Below are 21,099 nucleotides of genomic sequence, written 5' to 3' on the forward strand. Positions count from 1 at the left end.
AGGTGTGTGTGTGTGTGTGTGTGTGTGAACTCAACCTATCAACCTCAACCTTGTCTCACACCCACCAATCATCATCAGTTATGTGTACCACCCAACCCACCCCCAACACGCATGGCTGGCGCGCGCGCGCACACACACACACGCGCGCGTTGCAGGTCCGACTGACAGAGAGCCTGTTCGGATGAAACCGCTTCAGTGAGCTCAATTATAGTAACGCCACACTTTTTTTTTCTCAGTAACGCTAACGGCGTTGTAACGGAAGAAACAGTAATTCGTTTGATTACTCGTTACTGAAAAAAGTAATTCCGTTAGTAACGCCGTTTATCTATAACGCCGTTATTCCCAACACTGGTTATCCACCACCTGTGTGACATCATTAAACAAGGTGGTTGGAAGACAAATTTGCGACAATATACGGTTTCAGGAAACAGTCATGACAAGCTAGTTGATTTCTTCAACGATGCATCGTACTATGGTAGTTAAGCAGCAAGTTACGTGGTCTATGCTGCTTTAAGCCCGGGATACACTGCACGATTTTTGCAATCCTATAAGATCATTACAAATTAAACTTGGGTACGACATGCATGTAGACTGTACGATGATGACACCTATTGACTCATAGGCTACGATGCCAGTTTCTATAGAAGAATAAAACGTCATTAGCATGCGCTAGTGGTAAACAAAAAGACCATGGGCTGCGTTCGAAATCGCGTACTATGTTAGTAGGTACTACATTTTAATTTGAACAAACTTTACGACCGTTAAAAAAGTACGTTCTACATAGTACGAATGAATGTAGTATGAATGTAATCCGGACGTACTACATCCGCCATGTTGTCATGATCATGTGACCTACCAGCGTCAGTTGCGTCCCATCACCTCCATTCATAAATTGTCTCACGTGGCATCATCGGTTTGTAAAGTGTCCATCTTATGCGCACTTCAGAATCTCGCCGGAAGTAGTAGGTCTTCCGGGTACTTTTCGCCTACTGTTTTTCGAATACTATGAATTCGGACATACTACTCTGTTGGCGTACTGTTTTTCGCATACTATATACTAGAGAAGTATTCGATTTTAGACGCAGCTCATGATAAATCACACTTTGGCAGTTATAGTTTTTATTAGTGCTGAAAAAAAGATGACGTGGCGAAACAGGAAGGGAAAAGAGCTTGAGGTTAGCATTTTTAAGTTTTAGTGCCATGTCGCGTTGATTTCATGTCGCATTTTTATTGGCTGGTCAGTAGACGTAGGTAGGATTGGGTTATGGGAAACCCATAACCGGTATGTACCCAGGTTTTTCACAACAAAACCCGCCCAATTGCTACTCAAAACTAGCCCAAAACAAGCCCAATCGCGTTTCAGGGGGGCTTCTCCAGTAAATATCGTTTTTTTTGCCATGGTTGCCTACTAAAATTCGCATTCCCGGGGCTAAATATCACATAATTGGGGTCGCTTCAACCCGCGGACATGAAAAACAGCCTGCGGCAACAGTGTTGAAGTTGCCCAATTCTGCTGGAAAACCTTGGACTTTGCAACACTGTATGTACCGGACCGAATCAGAACGCAGTTTTCAGTGCCTCATTTCGGTGCCACTTAAATTCAAACGTGCTTTTGCGCTTTGACTGGCGCCGAGCCAGAGACAGACACGCTCAGTATTTATTTATATTCATATATTTAAGTATACTTTAAACTTGTAATAAATTGTTCAATTTAAATAATAAAAAAATAATAAAAATCAATAAAAAGCCATTCTTTTATCTCATCCACCTCTTTTTGTGGCTCTTTTTTTTTTTTAAGTATCGGTTCGGGCACCGTTTAGGCACCGGTACCGTTTTAAAAGTATCGGTTTGGCACCGGTATCAAAAAAAACCAAACGATCGATAACCGACCCTAGACGTAGGTCGTAGTAGTAAACACACTGTGTGGTGATCATACTGAATTTCTGACACTGTCAGAAAATGTTGGCTATCTTTAGTCTCAAGACCGTGACAACGGCCGTCTTTGAACCTCTCTCACTGTACGACATAGGACCAATGATTAGGAGCCATGATCACAGAAATCGTCACGATTGTTTCACAATGACAATCTTTCATCTGGGACAGCCGAAAATCGTGCCCCAGGCTTTATACAGCAGTGTTTATAGCACATATAGGGATTTCTTGACCTACTTTACTAAAATGATCAAAGAATGTTCTATAGTAATGAATTTGCATTTTACCCATTAATCTATGTTTTCTAGGAAGGGAAACTACACGTACCTCATTCCCCTCAGTAAACACATCCCACCCAACATGCCCATAACCCTCCAAATGAGGTGAGTAGGCTGTTCATACTGCACACAGTCTTCATTATACTGGCCTCTTTTTTACATCTCAAAAAGCTGTAATTTTAACAAGGGTGTTCAAACTTTTTATATTAACTGTATTTTATTCAAAATTAAAATCTTGGACATGTTCATGTTAATATGAAGAACTGCGGCTTCATGCTGTTCAGGTGGATGAATCGCACTCCTGCTTGTGTAATATTTATAGACATTTGTGGTGACCCACAAGTTAAATAGAGAGACATTCACCTAGAGACTGTACCTTTAAGGGAGCGGGGTTTCGAGTTAAGCACTTCCGGGTTAACGTTGTGTGACTGTTGTTTTACATTACGCTGTAAAGTATTACATGTTTGAAGTGGATAGTAAAGTCGACTCGACGCATCTCTGTCTCCAGTCTCCTCACTTATACACTCCACATTGGTGACCCCGACGCGAGTTGAAATATGTCACACAACGGCGGTGGTGAAAATGATGCGGCCGCGGCGCCGGCCGCTGTTAGCGGCGCGGCTAATGTCGGCGCGATCTATGCGGCCACCATCAAGTTGCCGGACTTTTGGCAGAACAATCCACGGCCGTGGTTTCAGCACATCGAGGCTCAGTTTCAGTTGAGAGGGATAACACAGGACGTTACAAAATATTTCCATGTAGTAGCGGCTTTGGATGCCTCGACGACAGCCAGGGCTATGGCGCTATTAGAGGCTCCTCCGGCTGACGGCAAGTACAACGCGCTTAAAACATTCCTGCTGAACCTCTTTGAGCTGTCAGAGCTGGAGAAAGCAGACCGCCTGCTTTCCCTGAATGGCCTGGGCGATAGCAAGCCATCTGAGTTAATGGAGAGGATGCTGGCTGTGCTGGGTTCGGCGGATCCATCATTCCTTTTCGCCCACATTTTCCTGCGGCAGCTTCCAGCACCCGTGCGCACCGCACTGGCCAGTTCCCCCCTCCTTTCCTCCAGAGACTACCGGGCGATGGCTGTGGAGGCAGACAGGATTTTCCTCGCCAACCGGCAGCAGTTTGTTCATGCACTGTTACCTCCCCAACACCAGTCTGCCCCATTTCCACCCCCGGTGGACGACCCGGACACCGCAGCTGCTGTGACGGCCCACCGACAGCGCGAGGACGGGTGGTGTTTCTACCACTCCAGGTTTGGGGCCAAGGCCAAGCAATGTCGCCAGCCTTGCAGTTTTGGAGCCCAGGGAAAAGCCAGGGCCGGCGCTCATTAGCAGCTATGGGCGTTGGCCGCGACTGCAAGCTGTTATTTATCACTGACGCCTTGTCTGGCCGGCGGCTGCTGGTCGATTCGGGGGCTCAGCGCAGCATCCTGCCAGCGAAGCCTGTGGACACCATGGCTGGCGGCCATGGCCCCCCGATGGATGCCGCTAACGGCACACCCATTCGTACTTATGGCACGAGGTATGTGGAAGTGTGTTTCGGCGGGCGGCGTTTTGGCTGGGATTTCGTCATGGCCGCTGTGTCTACGTCTCTCCTGGGGGCGGATTTCCTCTGCGCTTACAGGCTGTTGGTGGATGTAACGAACTGCCGCCTGATCGACGCCCTTTCTTTTGCTTCATATCCCTGCACGCTTGGAGGGGCGGGGGCGCTTTGTCTGTCAAACACGCTGGCCACTGGAGACCGGTATCAACGCCTACTGGCTGAGTTCCCTGACATCACCACGCCCACGTTCTCATCGGCGGTGGCTAAGCATGGCGTGGAGCACTACATTACCACAGTGGGCCCCCCGGTTTATGCACGGGCCCGGCGCCTCGACTCCGGCAAGCTCGCGATTGCCAGGGAGGAGTTCACCACCATGGAGCACCTCGGCATCGTGCGACGCTCCAACAGCCCGTGGGCTTCTCCTCTGCACATGGTGACCAAAGCTGATGGCGGTTGGCGTCCCTGTGGTGATTTCCGTCGCCTGAACAATGCCACCACCCCCGATCGGTACCCAGTGCCGCATATACAGGATTTCTATGCCCACCTAGCCGGCGCCACCATCTTTTCGAAGGTGGACCTGGTTCGCGGTTACCACCAGGTGCCTGTCCACCCGCAGGATGTCCCCAAGACAGCAGTCATCACACCCTTTGGCCTTTTTGAGTTTCTACGGATGCCTTTTGGCCTCAAGGGGGCAGCGCAGACGTTTCAGCGCCTCATGGACTCTGTGCTGCGGGACATGCCTTTCCTCTTTGTTTATTTGGACGACATTCTCGTGGCCAGCGCATCCGCCGACGACCACCTGGCGCATCTCCGGCAGTTGTTTGGCCGGCTTAGTGAGCATGGTCTCATCATTAACCCGGCCAAGTGCGAGTTTGGCCAGTCGTCCATCACCTTCCTCGGCCACCACGTCACCCCGCAAGGGGCTGTTCCCCTCCCGGCCAAGGTGGACGCCGTAGCCAGTTTTCCACGCCCACGCACCGTGAAGTCCCTGCAGGAGTTTCTGGGCATGGTGAACTTCTACAACCGTTTCCTCCCCCATGCGGCCCAACTTATGCGACCCTTGTACGACGCCTTGCGGGGTGGAAAACCGGCGGACGTGTTGGATTGGTCCCCGGAGATTGGTCCCCAGGGGCCCTGGAGGCTGCCAAAACCGCGCTGGCCAACGCTGCTCTGCTGGCGCACCCGTCTCCGACCGCCCCAGTTGCTCTTACCACGGACGCCTCTGATTATGCCGTGGGAGCTGTGTGTGAGCAGTGGGTAGGAGGAGCCTGGCAGCCGCTGGCCTTTTTCAGCAGGAAGCTCCGTGACAATGAGAGGAAATACAGCACCTTCGACAGGGAGCTCCTGGGTCTTTTCCTCGCTACCCGTCATTTCCGTTTCCTGTTGGAGGAACGGCGGTTCACGGCTTTCGTTGACCACAAGCCGCTGACGTTCGCCATGGCTAAGTCTTCGGAGCCATGGTCTGGTCGACAGCAGCGCCAGCTCTCTGCCATCTCAGAGTACACCACTGACATTCAGCATGTGGCCGGCAAAGATAATTTAGTCGCCGACTGCCTCTCCCGGGCAGTCACTGGATCCGTCCACTTGGGTCTCGACTACGCAGCCATGGCTGAGGATCAGTCTGCGGACTCGGAGGTACAAGCCTACAGGACGGCCCCCACGGCGCTGCTCATGAAAGATGTGGCGTTTGACACAGCCAACGCTACACTCCTCTGCGATGTCTCCACTGGCCAACCGCGCCCCATGGTACCTGCTGGCTGGAGGCGAAAGGTTTTTGACGCCATCCACGGCCTTTCCCACCCCGGGGTGAAGGCCTCTACCAAGCTGGTGGGGGCCAAGTTCGTCTGGCCAGGCCTGCGGAGGGACGTTAGGGCCTGGGCTGCTGCCTGTGTGGCGTGCCAGCGCGCAAAGGTGACTCGTCATACTAAGGCACCTTTGGCACCCTTCAAAGTGCCAGAGAGACGTTTTGATCACGTGAATGTGGACCTGGTGGGCCCACTGCCCCCCTCCCGTGGTTATACTTACCTCCTCACTATGGTGGACAGGACAACTAGGTGGCCAGAAGTGGTTCCCCTGTCCTCCATTACATCAGCCGAAGTAGCCCGGGCATTCATTATGGTTTGGGTGGCCCGTTTCGGAACACCGTCCGACCTCTCTTCGGACCGGGGTCCACAGTTCACATCAGAGCTTTGGACGGCGGTCGCCGAGGTTCTGGGGGTGAAGCTCCACCGTACCACAGCCTACAACCCACAAAGCAACGGACTTTGCGAGCGGTTTCATCGGGACATGAAGGCTGCGCTCAGGGCTAGCTTTACGGACAACAACTGGGTTGACCGCCTCCCATGGGTTATGCTTGGCCTTCGCTCCGCCCCCAAGGAAGATCTTCAAGCCTCATCAGCCGAGCTGGTGTACGGCCAGCCCCTGCGCGTTCCGGGGGAGTTTCTTCCAGGTGCCACGGCCCCTTGGTCAGTTGCCGCCCATCGTGCTGTGTCCAGGAACATTGCAGACGCTTTTGTTCCCATTCCAACGTCTCACCATGGCCTCCCCCAGTCCTACATGCCCAAGGATTTACCGTCAGCCAAGTACGTTTTTATCCGCCACGATGGCCATCGTACCCCGCTGCAGCCCCCCTACGATGGGCCCTTCCGTGTCCTGGCCGGAGGGTCTAAGAACTTTGTTGTGGATATGGGGGGCAGGCCTGAGCGGGTGGCTATAGACCGTCTCAAGCCTGCTCATGTGGACATTGGCGAACCGCTTCAGCTGGCCCAGCCCCCACGGAGAGGGCGACCTCCAGCAGCAGCCTCGGCCCCTGCCCTCTCCCCTGGCACGGTCCCTGCCCCGTCCCTTGCCCCTTGCCCTTTTCCTGTTAAGCGCAGCCGGTACGGTCGCCTGGTCCGCCCCCCTATGCGTTGACTCTTAGGGACTGTTATGAGCTGGATTGTTCTATTTTGAGTACCCGTTCGGTATGGGCCTGTTATTATGGGTGAATTCTGGGGGGGCCTGTGTGGTGACCCACAAGTTAAATAGAGAGACATTCACCTAGAGACTGTACCTTTAAGGGAGCGGGGTTTCGAGTTAAGCACTTCCGGGTTAACGTTGTGTGACTGTTGTTTTACATTACGCTGTAAAGTATTACATGTTTGAAGTGGATAGTAAAGTCGACTCGACGCATCTCTGTCTCCAGTCTCCTCACTTATACACTCCACACATTTATAGTATATTATTATGATAGATGTGGAAAAACTGTCTGCATATGTGGGTCACATTCTTATTGATATGAATGAGTTTTATATTTTGTTAGAACAAATGAATTGCTGGTGATCCACTTGTGTTCATATGATGAGAGCGAACAGTGCTCTTCAGTACTCGACTACAACAGCCCAGAGTCAAACACTGCTCTCAACACACAGGTACATCAACACTTACTGTATACACTCAAAGCTACATGCATTAGAAAAAAAACCCATTTAATTATAAATATAAAAATATTGTTTTATTCATAATACATTTAGAATTACATTCTTTGTAATTATTTGATAATACCATTGATTTGTTGCAAACTATTCAAACTGAAGAGTTTGATTTGAATTGATTTGATTCTGTTAATGAAAATAAAGCATAATGCAAATCATAATAAATTTCCTGTAAAATGCTTTAAGTCTTTCTCTTTTCCATAGGGCTACATACATAAGTGGACATTGGCGGTGGCGAATCACCATCGGTCCTCTTACCATTTCCGCTCTTCAGTAGCTGTGAGTTCCTGTGCATCTTTGTGTTTGTGTGTTAATCTGTGAATGCACGTCTTTGTTTGAAGATTTTAATCAGGGTTAACACCATAATTAATATGGCGTGAAGGAAAATGACACTGTGAGGGGAGAAGTACAGTCTGTCCAGTGGACTACAACACAAGGCTTGTGAAAATCAGAGGTGAGCTTAAAGCTGCAGTCCATAAGTTCGTCATCTCTGTTTGAAACCTGCAATTGCAATTATTTGCGGAATTATCATCTGTACGTGGGTTGTGCATTTGCACAGTATCTCAGCACGGATGAATCTAGTGTTTTGAGGAGTATCGGGGGTTGTTAGTCAACACACCGGTGTGGATATTCACTCTACATCCGAATCACAGATTCTACGTCTTGGAAGTATGACCAAAATAAGAATTTTCACTGGAAAATGTAATGTGAACAAGTAAGTAACATGTATGCCACTTTTGTTCTGACCAACTGAAAAAAAAAAAGAATAATAAAATTGCGTTACCATCTATCGATCACTTAGCTCATATCCCATCAAACCATGCAAATTATTATTGTTATAACTATAATATTATTGTATATTATTGTTAACAACATCAGTAGTACGTGACTACGTGTATTTAGTGTGTATTAGCATTACCTGTAGATTTTAATTTCTGTACAGTCTAATCACTAATCGTTCGGACCTTTCTGGATTAGAATCTGTCATCAAAATGATACATTTAATTATTCCAGCGGCTGTGAGAAAAGGCTTTAAATGATCTGCCACCTGCAGCATCCTCACCATAGACTGTATGCGATCCTCACACGCAATATAGCCTACGAGCCGGGACTCCTCCCTTGTTTATACGGACGTGACGTAATGGCGGCAGCACGCTCGTATTTCCCACGGAAACCCACCAGTACCACTCAAGTTAGAAAACATTATTACAAGTTTAACATTGTGTATCGGGCTAAGGTAAGGAGATAGTTTTGAACACTGGCTGGTTATGTACTTGCTCAAAAATTGATTTTGGATCATGTTTAACCCAAAAAAGTTACGGACTGCAGCTTTAACAGGATGAAATATCGAACAGACTGTACTTCTGCCTATATTAGTGTTAAACTAAACTCCAATGTCTATTCTATTTTGAATCTTTTGGCTGTATTTTGTCAGTATGGACATGTTCCTTTCACACAGGGTTTGGCTGATTGTAGCACTGATCCCAACTACGCAGAAGTTTTATTTACTGACTACCACTTCCAGTTCTACCGTCGCTGTGACTGATCTAACACCAGATGATGCTGCTGTCACAACAGCCCTTCAAAAACATCCATTGATTTGACTTTCACGTTTCATTTTGTTGTTGCTGGAAAAAAAAGCAAATATGTTTGATATTAGTTTATTCGTATTTTACTGGTGTGTTGGAATCAGAAGGAAACATCTGAACTCCAACACAAAGAGTAAAGTAGGTCTTCAGTTATGATTTGACACATATACATGTTTCAACAATAAAGAGATTATGTTTTTTTTTGTACTGAACTATGCAATCATATAATCTTTTACTCTGGTAGACTCACATCATGTTCCTGTATTGAACTGAGCATAGTTCATATGTACACCTGTAGACCAAACAATTATTCAACTACAGAAACAGTACTCTAAATAATGTCTAGCTGTATGACATATGATCATTTTAGAAGTCCAATTCTTTTTGTAGCTAAAGACTTTTGAAGTTTTCACTGAATATTAAACACCACAATAAAGGCAGATTTTTTCAGCCCACAATCACACAGTGTACTTATTATTATAAAAGGATAGCATTTAGCAGTACTAGATCAAGTCATGTAACAGAAATTAATTGTGAAAAGAGAGTTTGTGAGAGGAATTGCGAGCTACGAGTATAGTGTATCGAAAAGTAGAAAGTATCCTGGTATAACCAGTTTGTGTAATACTACTAAGTGTAGCTCAAGAACAAGAAAGAATGTGATTTATAGGTACTAAAAAAATTAATGTGTATGTGTTAAAAACAAAACATGCACAACAGGATCAGTGTGCTGTGCTGGTGAATGTGCTACTACGAGATGTTTTCTAGATAAATGTGTTAAGATGCTTGTGGACAACACTTATACGATATTAAAAAATGTTTGCCCAGTAGGCTCTCCCTATTCCAAACCATACAGGACCACTTCACATAGGCTACTAGGCATGCTTTTAACTTGGATAATTTAGAAATTGAATCAGGTCTAGTGGAAATATAGAGAGTTTCCTGATATCTCCTAGGGTAAGCATGTACAATGAAAACAGTTGAGGACTTAATGCTGATCCTTGTGGCACTCCATACTTGTGTTAGAGCTGACTATTCCTCACTGACACAAACAAAATGGTAATGATCAGACAGACAGGACCGGAACCAGCTTTATGCCTTTCTGTGAATACATAATTATGTTAAAGAGTGTGTTGTGATCACTATAAAGCCACCATGAGCCCCAGTAAAGATTTTCCTGGGAAGGTAGGTTAGATTAAAAAGATACACCTGAAAATATACTTTCCTATTCATGGAAATGTTATCATTTACATAAATTGATTATTTAAAGGGGGCCCCTTGTGCCCCTTTTTACAAGACGTAAAATAAGTCTCTGGTGTCCCCAGAGTGTGTATGTGAAGTTTTAGCTCAAATACCCCACAGATCACTGTAAGATCACTTTTCAGGGGGTGCAAGAACCACGCAAAAGCCATAAGTTGACCTCAGAAAAAAATAAAAAATAAAAAACCAGTTTATTGACCCCTTTAAATTAATGTGAACATGCGTGTCCTTAATAGCGACACCCTTTGTGCCCAAGGAGCTTGAGGAGCCAGGCCCGTCCATTGCCCCTTCCATGCGCCAAGAGTGCTGAGCGAGGCGGTGCTACAAAAATCAAGAGGAAACAACAAAAGCCATTAATTACCTAAATAGTCAGCAACATAAATTGATTCAAATCAACGAGTCACTGAAACAACTTGCCTCGTGCAAATACAATGGCTAAACCATAAGCCGCTGACTAATGTTATTTCAGTTATTTGTTCCCACCAAGCAGCTAAACACAAAATGAAATATCTTTGTAATGTTTCTGAGCTCTGCAAATGGCCATAGCCCTGCAATAGCATTTTAAACATGTTGTAGCCTTAAATTTAAATTCACCATTCACCTCACGATCCAAATCGTTCTTTCTTTTGTCACTTCACATTTAATCACACCTGTTCCCTGAAAAGATTAGTTCACCTCTCGTGTCTTCGGGTTCGAGCCGTTAGTACCATCGTCATGTCTGATCTGGGCCGTGACAGCCTCATATGCAATGCATGCAGTCCAGAATCAGAATTGAATAGTTCACCCCTCGAGTCATTAGTTCATGAACTATTCAATTCTGATTCTGGACTGCATGCATTGCATATGAGGCTCGAACCCGAAGACACGAGAGGTGAACTAATCTTTCCAGGGAACAGACGTGATTAAATGTGAAGTGACAAAAGAAAGTACGATTTGGGGCTGGGAGCCCCATAGTCACCGAAAACAGAAAAGATTAGTTTAGTTTATCTCTCGAGTCTTCGGGTACGAGTCTCGTTCTTTTGTCACGTGACTGCTTCCCAGTTAAGCTGCTCACCTTCTTCAGACTTATTAGCAATAGTACCAGGGTACATACATACAATTACTCAGGCCACTTCTGTACAGTCAGCTTTATTGGGTTTTTTGCAGTGTGCTTGCATTGCTTCAACAACAACAGTACCAAGCAACCCTTTTTTTCCATGGCCTGTAACAGTCATGCCAGCATTTTGTCCCATGGAACTTGGAAGCTGCTGATCCAGGACTTGTTTTGGTTTAAGGAAATTTGCTAACGATGTGGGAACACAACCTCAACGAACTTTCAAAAGGCTGAAACAACAGTAACGTTACCTTTACCCTCCGCGGTAGTTGGTTGGGAGGCTGACGTGAAGAAGTGGCGTCATATCACGTACGGTAGCATTTTTTGTTATTTTCTAGATTCAGTAGCCTGTGATGGTAAGGCGATGAGCAAATTGAAAAGTTCAGAGTCGTATCAGTATCTAAAAGCGTAAATTGCACCGAGCCCGAGCCTACACGTATCCCATCACAAGGCATGGGTGCTAGCATCAGTGACAGGTGAAGTACAGACAGCGGGTTGTTCATGAATTAGGGCCAGGACGCTGTTGTAGTCATGCAGCAGAACTTTTGTGGAAGGTCAGTAAAGTAAGGAAGGACAATTAAGTACACGAAAATTGTATTGTGATATTATTAATTATCTAATAAATGTGCTAAACTGAAATGTTTAGTGCGTGTCATTCATGTTGCAAATGTTGCTTCACAGTAACCTTCACTTAACCCTTGTGGCACCATCTGATAAAAAAAAAGTAAAAATGATCATTTTGAAACCTTGCCAATGATCTGAAAAACACTTAGCACACAAAATACCATTGGTATACTACTTCCGCCGCCTCACCGGAAGTTTTACCCACGTTCTTTTTTTACAATAGCGAAACCGGAAACAGGTGGATAGTTGTCAGTAAATACAATATTTTATTAACTCATGCATTAATTCATTGCTTGATTGAAAATTGATATGTATTCACATCGGCAGCATTTGTCTAGTCTTCTGCTACAGGTAACAACTCTTTCAGTAGTTTAGTTGGTATTGGATCTAATAAACATGTTGTTGGTTTAAAACAATTGATACGTTTATTTAGCTCTTCCTGTCCTATAGTTGTAAAGCACTGCAATTGTTCTTGAGGGGCGATCATTTTGGCTGAATCATAAAACGCTGTCAAAGGTTGTACATTTATAATTGTATTTCTGATGCTCTCGATTTTTTTAGTGAAGAAATTAATAAAGTTTATTACTACTAAATTGTACTGGAATATTTTGTTCAGGTGATGTCTGTTTATTTGTTAATCTGGCCACTGTACTAAATAAAAACGTGGGGTTGTTTCGGTTATTTTCTATTCGTTTACAGATATGCTCGGCCCTGGCTGCTTTTAGAGCCTTTTTATAACGGGAAGTGCTGTCTTTCCATGCGATTTTGAAGACCTCTAAATGAGTTTGTTTCCATTTGCGCTCTAGATTATGAGTTTCTCTCTTGATAGCGTACCACAGTGCAGTGCTTTTTTGTACTGTGTCCTCACCTGCACTCAAAGGTAGACATACATCCGATACATTCACCATTAGAACAGATATACAATAATTTCTCGAGTAGTTCTTGAGTGTAAACAATGCGAGACCATGCTGGTGATGCTAGCGGGCTAAGGCTAGTTGTGGATCTTCGGAAATGTGGATATAAGTAGCGATATCAAAGCAATCCGATTGTTTCAGATATAGAATACTATCGAGGATATGTTCACCCGCTATAAAAAAGAGAAAATATTAGTTTATAAAGTTGATTCATATTTATATGTTGATGTTTATATATATTGCCATATATTCCACTTCGCATGTGGAAAGCGCAACAGTTGGCTGCTTTCTAGTCTTCCACGAGACTAGAGAGCTGTTTTGACTAAGACTCACACAGTATCCTGTAGTACTACATCTGTAACTGGTATCAGCTGCCCAGTCAGCATCACTGTAGGCTTGTATACCTAGTTTCTCACAGTCGTTTCTCCTAAAACATAACCCTTTCTCTGCTGTGCCTTTGAGATACCCAAGTACGTGCTTCACAGTGACCCACTGTTCCTATAGGTTCAGCAAAATACTGTGATAACCTGCTCACTACGAAATTCAAATCTGGTCTGGTGCAAATCAGGTATATAAGACTTCCCACAGCTTATCTGTACATTCTGATATCTTCCATCTTTGCTGCATTCCCAGTATACTCAAACTTTTGCTTGCAGGGTGTTTCTCTGGTCCAACAGTCTTGCATATTAAAACGCTGTAGTATCTTGTTAGTGTACTATTCCGGTGACATTTTTACACACCCATCTGACTGACTGAAATCAATTTGAGTTCGCCCAGATCTTTCATTTTAAACTTTTCTGCAAGCATCTCTATTACTTCTTTCAGTCTTTCTTTATTTCTTGCTGCAATAATCAAGTCATTGACCCATGTAATTTTGATCACTTTACCTTCTTTTGACTCTTTGGCATAAACACAGTGGTCGGCTGGATTTTGTGTGAATCCATTCTAAGTTAGACAATCGTGCAAAACCTTATTCCAATTTCGCCTGGATTGTTTCAAGCCGTAAAGTGATTTCTCTAGCTTGCAAACTATACCCTCTTTCTCTTGGTAACCCTCTGGTGGATTGATGTAGATCTCATAGTCTATGGGAGCGTGCAAGTACTCTGTTTTCACATCTATTTGATGCAGGAGTAAATTGTCCTGTGCTGCTTTCTGTAGCACCACCCTTACACTCGTCAAGTCTGCCATGGATGAAAATGTCTTCCCATAGTCTATTCCCATTCTCTGGTTGTAACCCTTGGCCACAAACCACGCTTTTTATTTATCTTTTCCATCTACATCAGTCTTGATAGAGTAAACCCATCTACCCCCCACTGTTTTCTTGCTTATTGGCAGTGTCGTCAGGGTAAATGTTTTGTTCTCGTTTAGAGACTGGATTTCCTCATCCATGGCTGTACCCATTCTTTTGAGTTAGTTGACCTCATTGCTCCCTCAAAAGTAGGGTTGGGAATCGTGAGAAATTTTCCGGTTCCGGTTCCGGTTCCGCCTAACGATTCCGGTTCCGATTCCGGTTCCATTAAAATTATTAAACAAATAGTGGTAAAGGAAAAAGGCACAATACGCAACTCAAACAATCCATTTTGTGTTTATTACTTGCTCTAAAATTTATTTACAGGTTGGCAATGTCAAAAAAGTCCTGTACTGTACATATATTACAGTATTAATTAAGCCATTCTTGCAACACATTTTTTTTCAAATGAACACCTCTGAAATTGTCTTATTTTATCTCTCTGTCTCTGAATAAAACCAAGTTATAAATTATATTTATTAGTTATATTTATTAATTAGTTATATATTAATTTAATAGTAATTCAGTTATTCAGTGAACTTGTAAATAATAAATTGCAATTCAGCATTACAAAGGTAATTGTGCCTAAACGCTTACCTAAACCATGGTGACTCAACGGTTGACAAATATATATATAACGCTATATTAGGTAAACGCTTACCTAAACCATGGTGACTCAACGGTTGACAATATATATATATATATATATATATATATATATATATATATATATATATATATATATATATATATATATATATATATATATATATATATATATATATATATATATACAGGGCCGGCTCTAGCTCTTTGGTTGCCCTAGGCGAGATTGAGTTTTGCGCCCATAATCCCCCCCCCCCCCCTAATTGTTAAGCCCACCGGCAACTATAGTTGCCAGTGTATAGTTGTCATTTTCCTTCTGTAAGTATTTTTCTAGATATTATCCATGTTTTATATCTTAATGACACACAAGCAGACAACCAAATAAAGGATTTCAAGAAAAAAAAAAATATATTAACTTCCTTCCTGTCACATGAGACTGCCAACTTCCTACCCCTACTTCCAGGGAGCACAACGAAGGCAAACCCTCCCAAAGAAAGGTCATTTTCATGTTACTAATAAGTATTTTTTGTTGACATATATATATCAACATAATCATGAAGGTCTCTAGAATCATCCAAACAAAACACATCTTACAACAGATCTATAGTTTTTAGTATACTTAGTCAAACATAATAAATTTGATTATGAATAAAGATTGATCTGTTGAAAGCAGTTATTTTGAGTTAGATGCTAAATGACATTGAAGGGGTGCATACAACATATTTGCCCACCGGCAACTATAGTTGCCACAGATTCAAATACGATTTTCAAGAAAAAATACAAAAACCTGGGGAAAATAAATGCAGAACATGCCATTCAGAAAAAATTGGGCACAAATGGGTTAAGTATTTATAAAAACTATATAAACAAAAATGCTCCTATTGTTACTCCAAGACTTAAAAAGCTAATTATGACTTAAATGATACACTCTAATAAATTGCACATACAAAAATGCTACAAAGAAAGTTGGAGGATATTTAACAAATTATGACTCAAACTATGGATGAACAAACAAAAATGCTTTTATAGTCACTCCAACACTTAATCAAGAAAGTTAAGACTTGAAGGATCAACTGCAATAAATTGGTCATACACAAATGCTAGAAAGAATGTTCAAGGATATTTACCAAATATTAACTCCATAAACTGTGCAAAAACTCTCTTAAGCACCTGTAAAGACACTTAAGCAAATTATGACCCATAAACTGGATTAACTATACCCTCTACAAACAAAAGTGCTATTATAGATACACTGTACTTACCACTACAAAATTAAAATATATAAGTTATTGTAGCTCTATCCCTATCTTAGATAATAAAAGATGAACAGTTGTTTCTGGCATTTATATTCACCTTCAAAATTGACACAGCATTAAAATTTGGCTCGTCTGGATTTCCTTATTGTCAGTGAAATGCGTTGTAATATGTAGATAACTAGCTAGCTAGTGATAGCTTAGTGACAGCAATAAAACGTCCAATGCCGTCCAATATTAGTTGATAATATCGATAATACGAAGTAAATTTATTTCGTTTGACACCTTTATGGCTGAGATGAGAAGACTTACCTCTATACTGGGCTTTCTTTTGATCGTCTGCCTTTCTCTTTTTCCGTCCCTGTGTACTCGAGGGTTTAGACCGCTTCATTTTTGAAGAACGCGCCAGTGATGACCAATTGCTTGACATAACGCCTGTGCTAGACAATATTCACTTTCAATTCAATCTAATAATCAGGTTAAGTAATTAAACGTGCGGCTGAGGGGGCGCCCAAGGATGATCATGTTTAATAAACAGTATGTTTTATTTCGCTTGTTTTAATTCTATGCTTAATGGGAAATAAGTTTAAGGGCGCCACTAGAGGGCGCCTGGCTGCGCCCCCAACACATTTGTCGCCCTAGGCAACCGCCTAGCTCGCCTATAGCAAACGCCGGCCCTGTATATATATATGCCTTTCACTATAAATCTGGTATAAGCCCTGAGGCACTCTGTGCTGTAGCAAATGTTTTGTCAAATTGCTAGTGCAGCCTCCTTTGCATGTTATTAACTTTTCACGTGTTACATTTTGCTTCATTATCATTCATTCTTTGGAAATGAATCCATACTTGTGACTTTCTCTTCGCTATGCTGGTGGTCAACGAGAAAATATCTGACGCAAAACCGTAAATGTGTAGCGCGAGGGCTTTCAGTGCTGAACTGCGTTGCCCTCCTGGAAGCGGCAGGCAACGTAATTAATATTCATGATGAGGTGAGCCAGGGTTGCCAGGTTTTCACAACAAAACCCGCACAATTGCACACTCGTTTCAACCCGCGGACATGAAACACAGCACGCGGCAACAGTGGAAAACGGGAAAGCGGGAAAATCACGGAGTTGGCAACACTGGCTGTCACTCGCTATGAAAGGATTCGCTTCCAGCGCTTCGCACACACATTGCACCAGAACCGTTTTCGGAACCGAAATTTAGGAATTTCGCGCGGTTCTGGTATTTTTCAAAAATCAGTTTCGGTTCTGCATAAGAACCGGTTCTCGGTTCCCAACCCTACTCAAAAGTCTGTGGAATGCCACACACCGCTCTGCAGCAATAATCTACTGTGTTATTAACCCCATCACTATCCTTGTCTTCACTTACGAAGTCATCTAAGTAACTCTGTGTTCTTCTTTCTCTAGTCGGATACCTATACTCTCGGGTTCACCACTTGTCACACTCTGTTGTGTCTATTTGTGGTCACTAGACCTCATTACTTCACCTGGACTATCACTATGTGTACTTCTGCTCTGTACACTTGGCTCTGGAGCATTTTCAGTACTCCTACTCTGTGTGGTCTCACTTGTCCTGGGTTTCACACTGCCATAGCCATCGCTTAGATCTGGCTCACCTGTCTGTGTCTGGTTTCCACAGCTGCCTTGCTCACAAACTTCACTAGCCTGTGTTTTTGTGCTTTGTTTGTATTTGTAGCCTGTGTCGTCTTTGATCCAGCCACGTGCGCTCGTCTTTGCGGGCCGCCATCCGGCTTTCCCTTGAGTCGTCATCACACTGTCGCTCGACTCAGCTGCTTTTATCTTTTCTGTTTCTTCAAAACTACGTAGTTTAGTCTTGAACTCCGCAAAGGTGATTTTATCATCTGTATGGGCCACATGTATTGCGAATGGCTTAAAACTCTCAGGCAATCGCTTTAAGACCATAGCTACTAGCAGTCCGTCTCCTAACGTTTCACCTGCTTTTCGCAGTGCTGTGATGGCAGTCTCTGCTCTGATGATATAGTCCATTACACTTTCATCGTTTGCCTTTTGAAGCGATGTCAACATGGTGTACAAGCTGATTATGCGGGGCTTTCTCCTCCCTGCATAATACTCTCAATATTTCTAGAGCTTTTCTTCCATTGTTGGGCGCATCCCTCATAACTAATGAGAGGCTTTTGTCATCTTACAGTAAAATCAACTCAGCATTTGCGTCAGCATTTTTCTTTGCATCCGCTGCTATCTCGGCTTCTGACTGCGGTTCTTTTAGCATCGTGTACTTTAGCCCTGATAAATGAAAATGTCCCAACATTTTGGTCTCCCAAAGCTCACACTTAGTCTTATCTCCGTCGAACGTCAGTCGAGGCAAACTGTACGTCCTCCGTTGTTTAGTTAGTTTAAATTAATGCGGGCAATACATTTTTTCAGTTTAATGAAAAATATTTAACGCAATTAACACAGCGTCCGTTTTTATATCCATTTTTGCCTAGCGTTACATTATATGATCACGCTCTTTTACATTTACATTTATGCATTTGGCAGACGCTTTTATCCAAAGCGATTTACAGTGCCCTTATTACAGGGACAATCTCCCTGGAGCAACATGGAGTAAAGACACACTGCTTGCTCAAAGACACACTGGTGGTGACCGCTGGGATTGAACCAGCAACCTTCTGCATATCAGTTCCATGGTTTAACCCACTGGACCACCATCTCACTTTTTCATATAAATGCTTTCAAACCATCTGCGACAAGACACAAGAGAACACGCTGTATGTCAATGTCCTGTCTGTGTGGCTATGTCTGTCAGGTCATTAAGGGACACCCTGACACACACACACACTCGACACACAGACTCGCGTCAGTCTCGTGCACACATCGAGTTCTCTTTTGCTCTTGAACAAACAATAACAAATTAGTTAAATAATGTCTTAAATTAACTTGAGAGAAAATGAGATGCACACGACAGCGCGTCAGATCCGAGGAAAGAGGCGTGACCTTTCCGGGCAACGTGCGCTAAGCTGCTGTCGAATCACAACACGGGAACCGCTGGCACAATCAGAACTCGTTACGTGTTTCTAAAGGAGGGACTTCATAGAACAGGGAAATCTTTCAAGCCGTTTTGAGGACAGTGAGAACAGCGGTATACAGATAAGTAAATTGTGTGAAAAATACTGTTTTTTTTACACGTGAAACATGAACACGTTATATTGCACACTGTAAACACAATCAAAGCTTCAAAAAAACAGGAAAAACGAGACCACTTAAGTTCACTTAAATTAAAAGTTGTTTTTTTTAAAGCCTAATAAATGTTGAAATTGGTAGCTTTCAGTTATACTGTAATGTAACGTCATTAATGTTTCATAGAGACATTAATATCAGTGATACTGGCCTTCATTCATAAAAAGATGTCATTACAACAAATATTTAATAGTATATGATGTCTTTAAATTGTTTCTACATTAATTTGGAGAGTAACAGAAATTAATACAATATCCATCCATCCATCCATCCATCATCTTCCGCTTATCTGGGGCCGGGTCGCGGGGGCAACAGTCTAAGCAGAGACGCCCAGACTTCCCTCTCTCTAGCCACTTCCTCTAGCTCTTCCGGGGGAACCTGAGGCGTTCCCAGGCCAGCCGGGAGACATAGTCCCTCCAGCGTGTCCTAGGTCTTCCCCGGGGCCTCCTCCCGGTGGGACGTGCCTGGAACACCTCCCTGGGAAGGCGTCCAGGAGGCATCCGAAATAGATGCCCGAGCCACCTCAGCTGGTCCCTCTCGATGTGGAGGGGCAGCGGCTCTACTCCTACTTCTCACCCTATCTCTAAGGGAGCGCCCAGCCACCCTACGGAGAAAGCTCATTCCGGCCACCTGTATCCGGGATCTTGTCCTTTCGGTCATGACCCACAGCTCATGACCATAGGTGAGGGTAGGAACGTAGATTGACCGGTAAATCGAGAGCTTTGCCTTGCAGCTCAGCTCCTTTTTTACCACGACAGACCGGTACATCGACCGCATTACTGCAGAAGCTGCACCGATCCGTCTGTCAATCTCCCGTTCCATCCTTCCCTCACTCGTGAACAAGACCCCAAGATACCTGAACTCCTCCACTTGAGGCAGGAACTCTCCACCCACCTGAAGCGGGCAAGCCACCCTTTTCCGACTGAGAACCATGGCCTCAGACTTGGAGGTGCTGATTCTCATCCCAGCCGCTTCACACTCGGCCGCAAACCGTCCCAGTGCACGCTGAAGGTCCTGGTTCGAGGAAGCCAATACGACAACATCATCTGCAAAAAGCTGTGACGAAATCGTGTGGTTCCCAAACCGGACACTCTCCGGCCCTTGGCTGCGCCTAGAAATTCTGTCCATAAAAATTATGAACAGAACCGGTGACAAAGGGCAGCCCTGCCGGAGTCCAACATGCACCGGGAACAAGTCTGACTTACTGCTGGCAATGCGGACCAAGCTCCTGCTCTGGTTGTACAGGGACTGAACAGCCCTAAGCAGGGGGCCGCCGACCCCATACTCCCAGAGCACCCTCCACAGAATGCCACGGGGAACACAGTCGAATGCCTTCTCCAAATCCACAAAACACATGTGGACTGGTTGGGCAAACTCCCATGAATCCCCCAGCACCCCGGAAAGGGTATAGAGCTGATCCAGTGTTCCACGACCGGGACGAAAACCACACTGTTCCTCCTGAATCCGAGGTTCCACTATCGGCCGAATTCTCCTCTCCAGTACCCTGGCATAGACTTTCCCGGGGAGGCTGAGAAGTGTGATCCCCCTATAGTTGGAACACACTCTCCGGTCCCCCTTCTTGAAAAGAGGGACCACCACCCCGGTCTGCCAGTCCAGAGGTACTGTTCCCGACCGCCATGCAATGTTGCAGAGGCGTGTCAGCCAAGACAGCCCCACAACATCCAGAGACTTGAGGTACTCAGGGCGGATCTCATCCAACCCCGGTGCCTTGCCACCGAGGAGCTTTTTAACCACCTCGATGACTTCAGCCCGGGTGATGGACGAGTCCACCCCTGAGTCCCCAGCCACTGCTTCCTCAACGGAAGACATGTCGGTGGGATTGAGGAGATCCTCGAAGTATTCCTTCCACCGCCCGACGATATCCCCAGTTGAGGTCAACAGGTGCCCATCTCCACTGTAAACAGTGTTGGTAGGGCACTGCTTCCCCCTCCTGAGGCATCGAACGGTTTGCCAGAATCTCTTCGAGGCCGACCGATAGTCTTTCTCCATGGCCTCACCAAAC

At 44.5% G+C, this 21,099-nt stretch overlaps 1 protein-coding gene across 1 annotated transcript in view; it reads left to right on the forward strand.

The window, feature by feature from the left end:
- The window catches only part of myrfl (myelin regulatory factor like), a gene marked incomplete at both ends in the record, with an annotated part of 32,227 nt that extends 23,450 nt beyond the window's left edge, over positions 1 to 8,777 (forward strand). Inside the window, 4 exons of the mRNA XM_079816741.1 lie at positions 2,241 to 2,315; positions 7,060 to 7,168; positions 7,436 to 7,510; positions 8,691 to 8,777. Of these exons, the coding sequence (XP_079672867.1) occupies positions 2,241 to 2,315; positions 7,060 to 7,168; positions 7,436 to 7,510; positions 8,691 to 8,777 (346 nt within the window). The remainder of the gene's footprint in view (positions 1 to 2,240; positions 2,316 to 7,059; positions 7,169 to 7,435; positions 7,511 to 8,690) is intronic.
- Positions 8,778 to 21,099: the final 12,322 nt, after the last annotated feature.

This window comes from Gobio gobio (genome assembly GCF_949357685.1).
Source record: "Gobio gobio genome assembly, chromosome: 5".
In the NCBI taxonomy this organism is placed as follows: Eukaryota; Metazoa; Chordata; class Actinopteri; order Cypriniformes; family Gobionidae; genus Gobio; species Gobio gobio.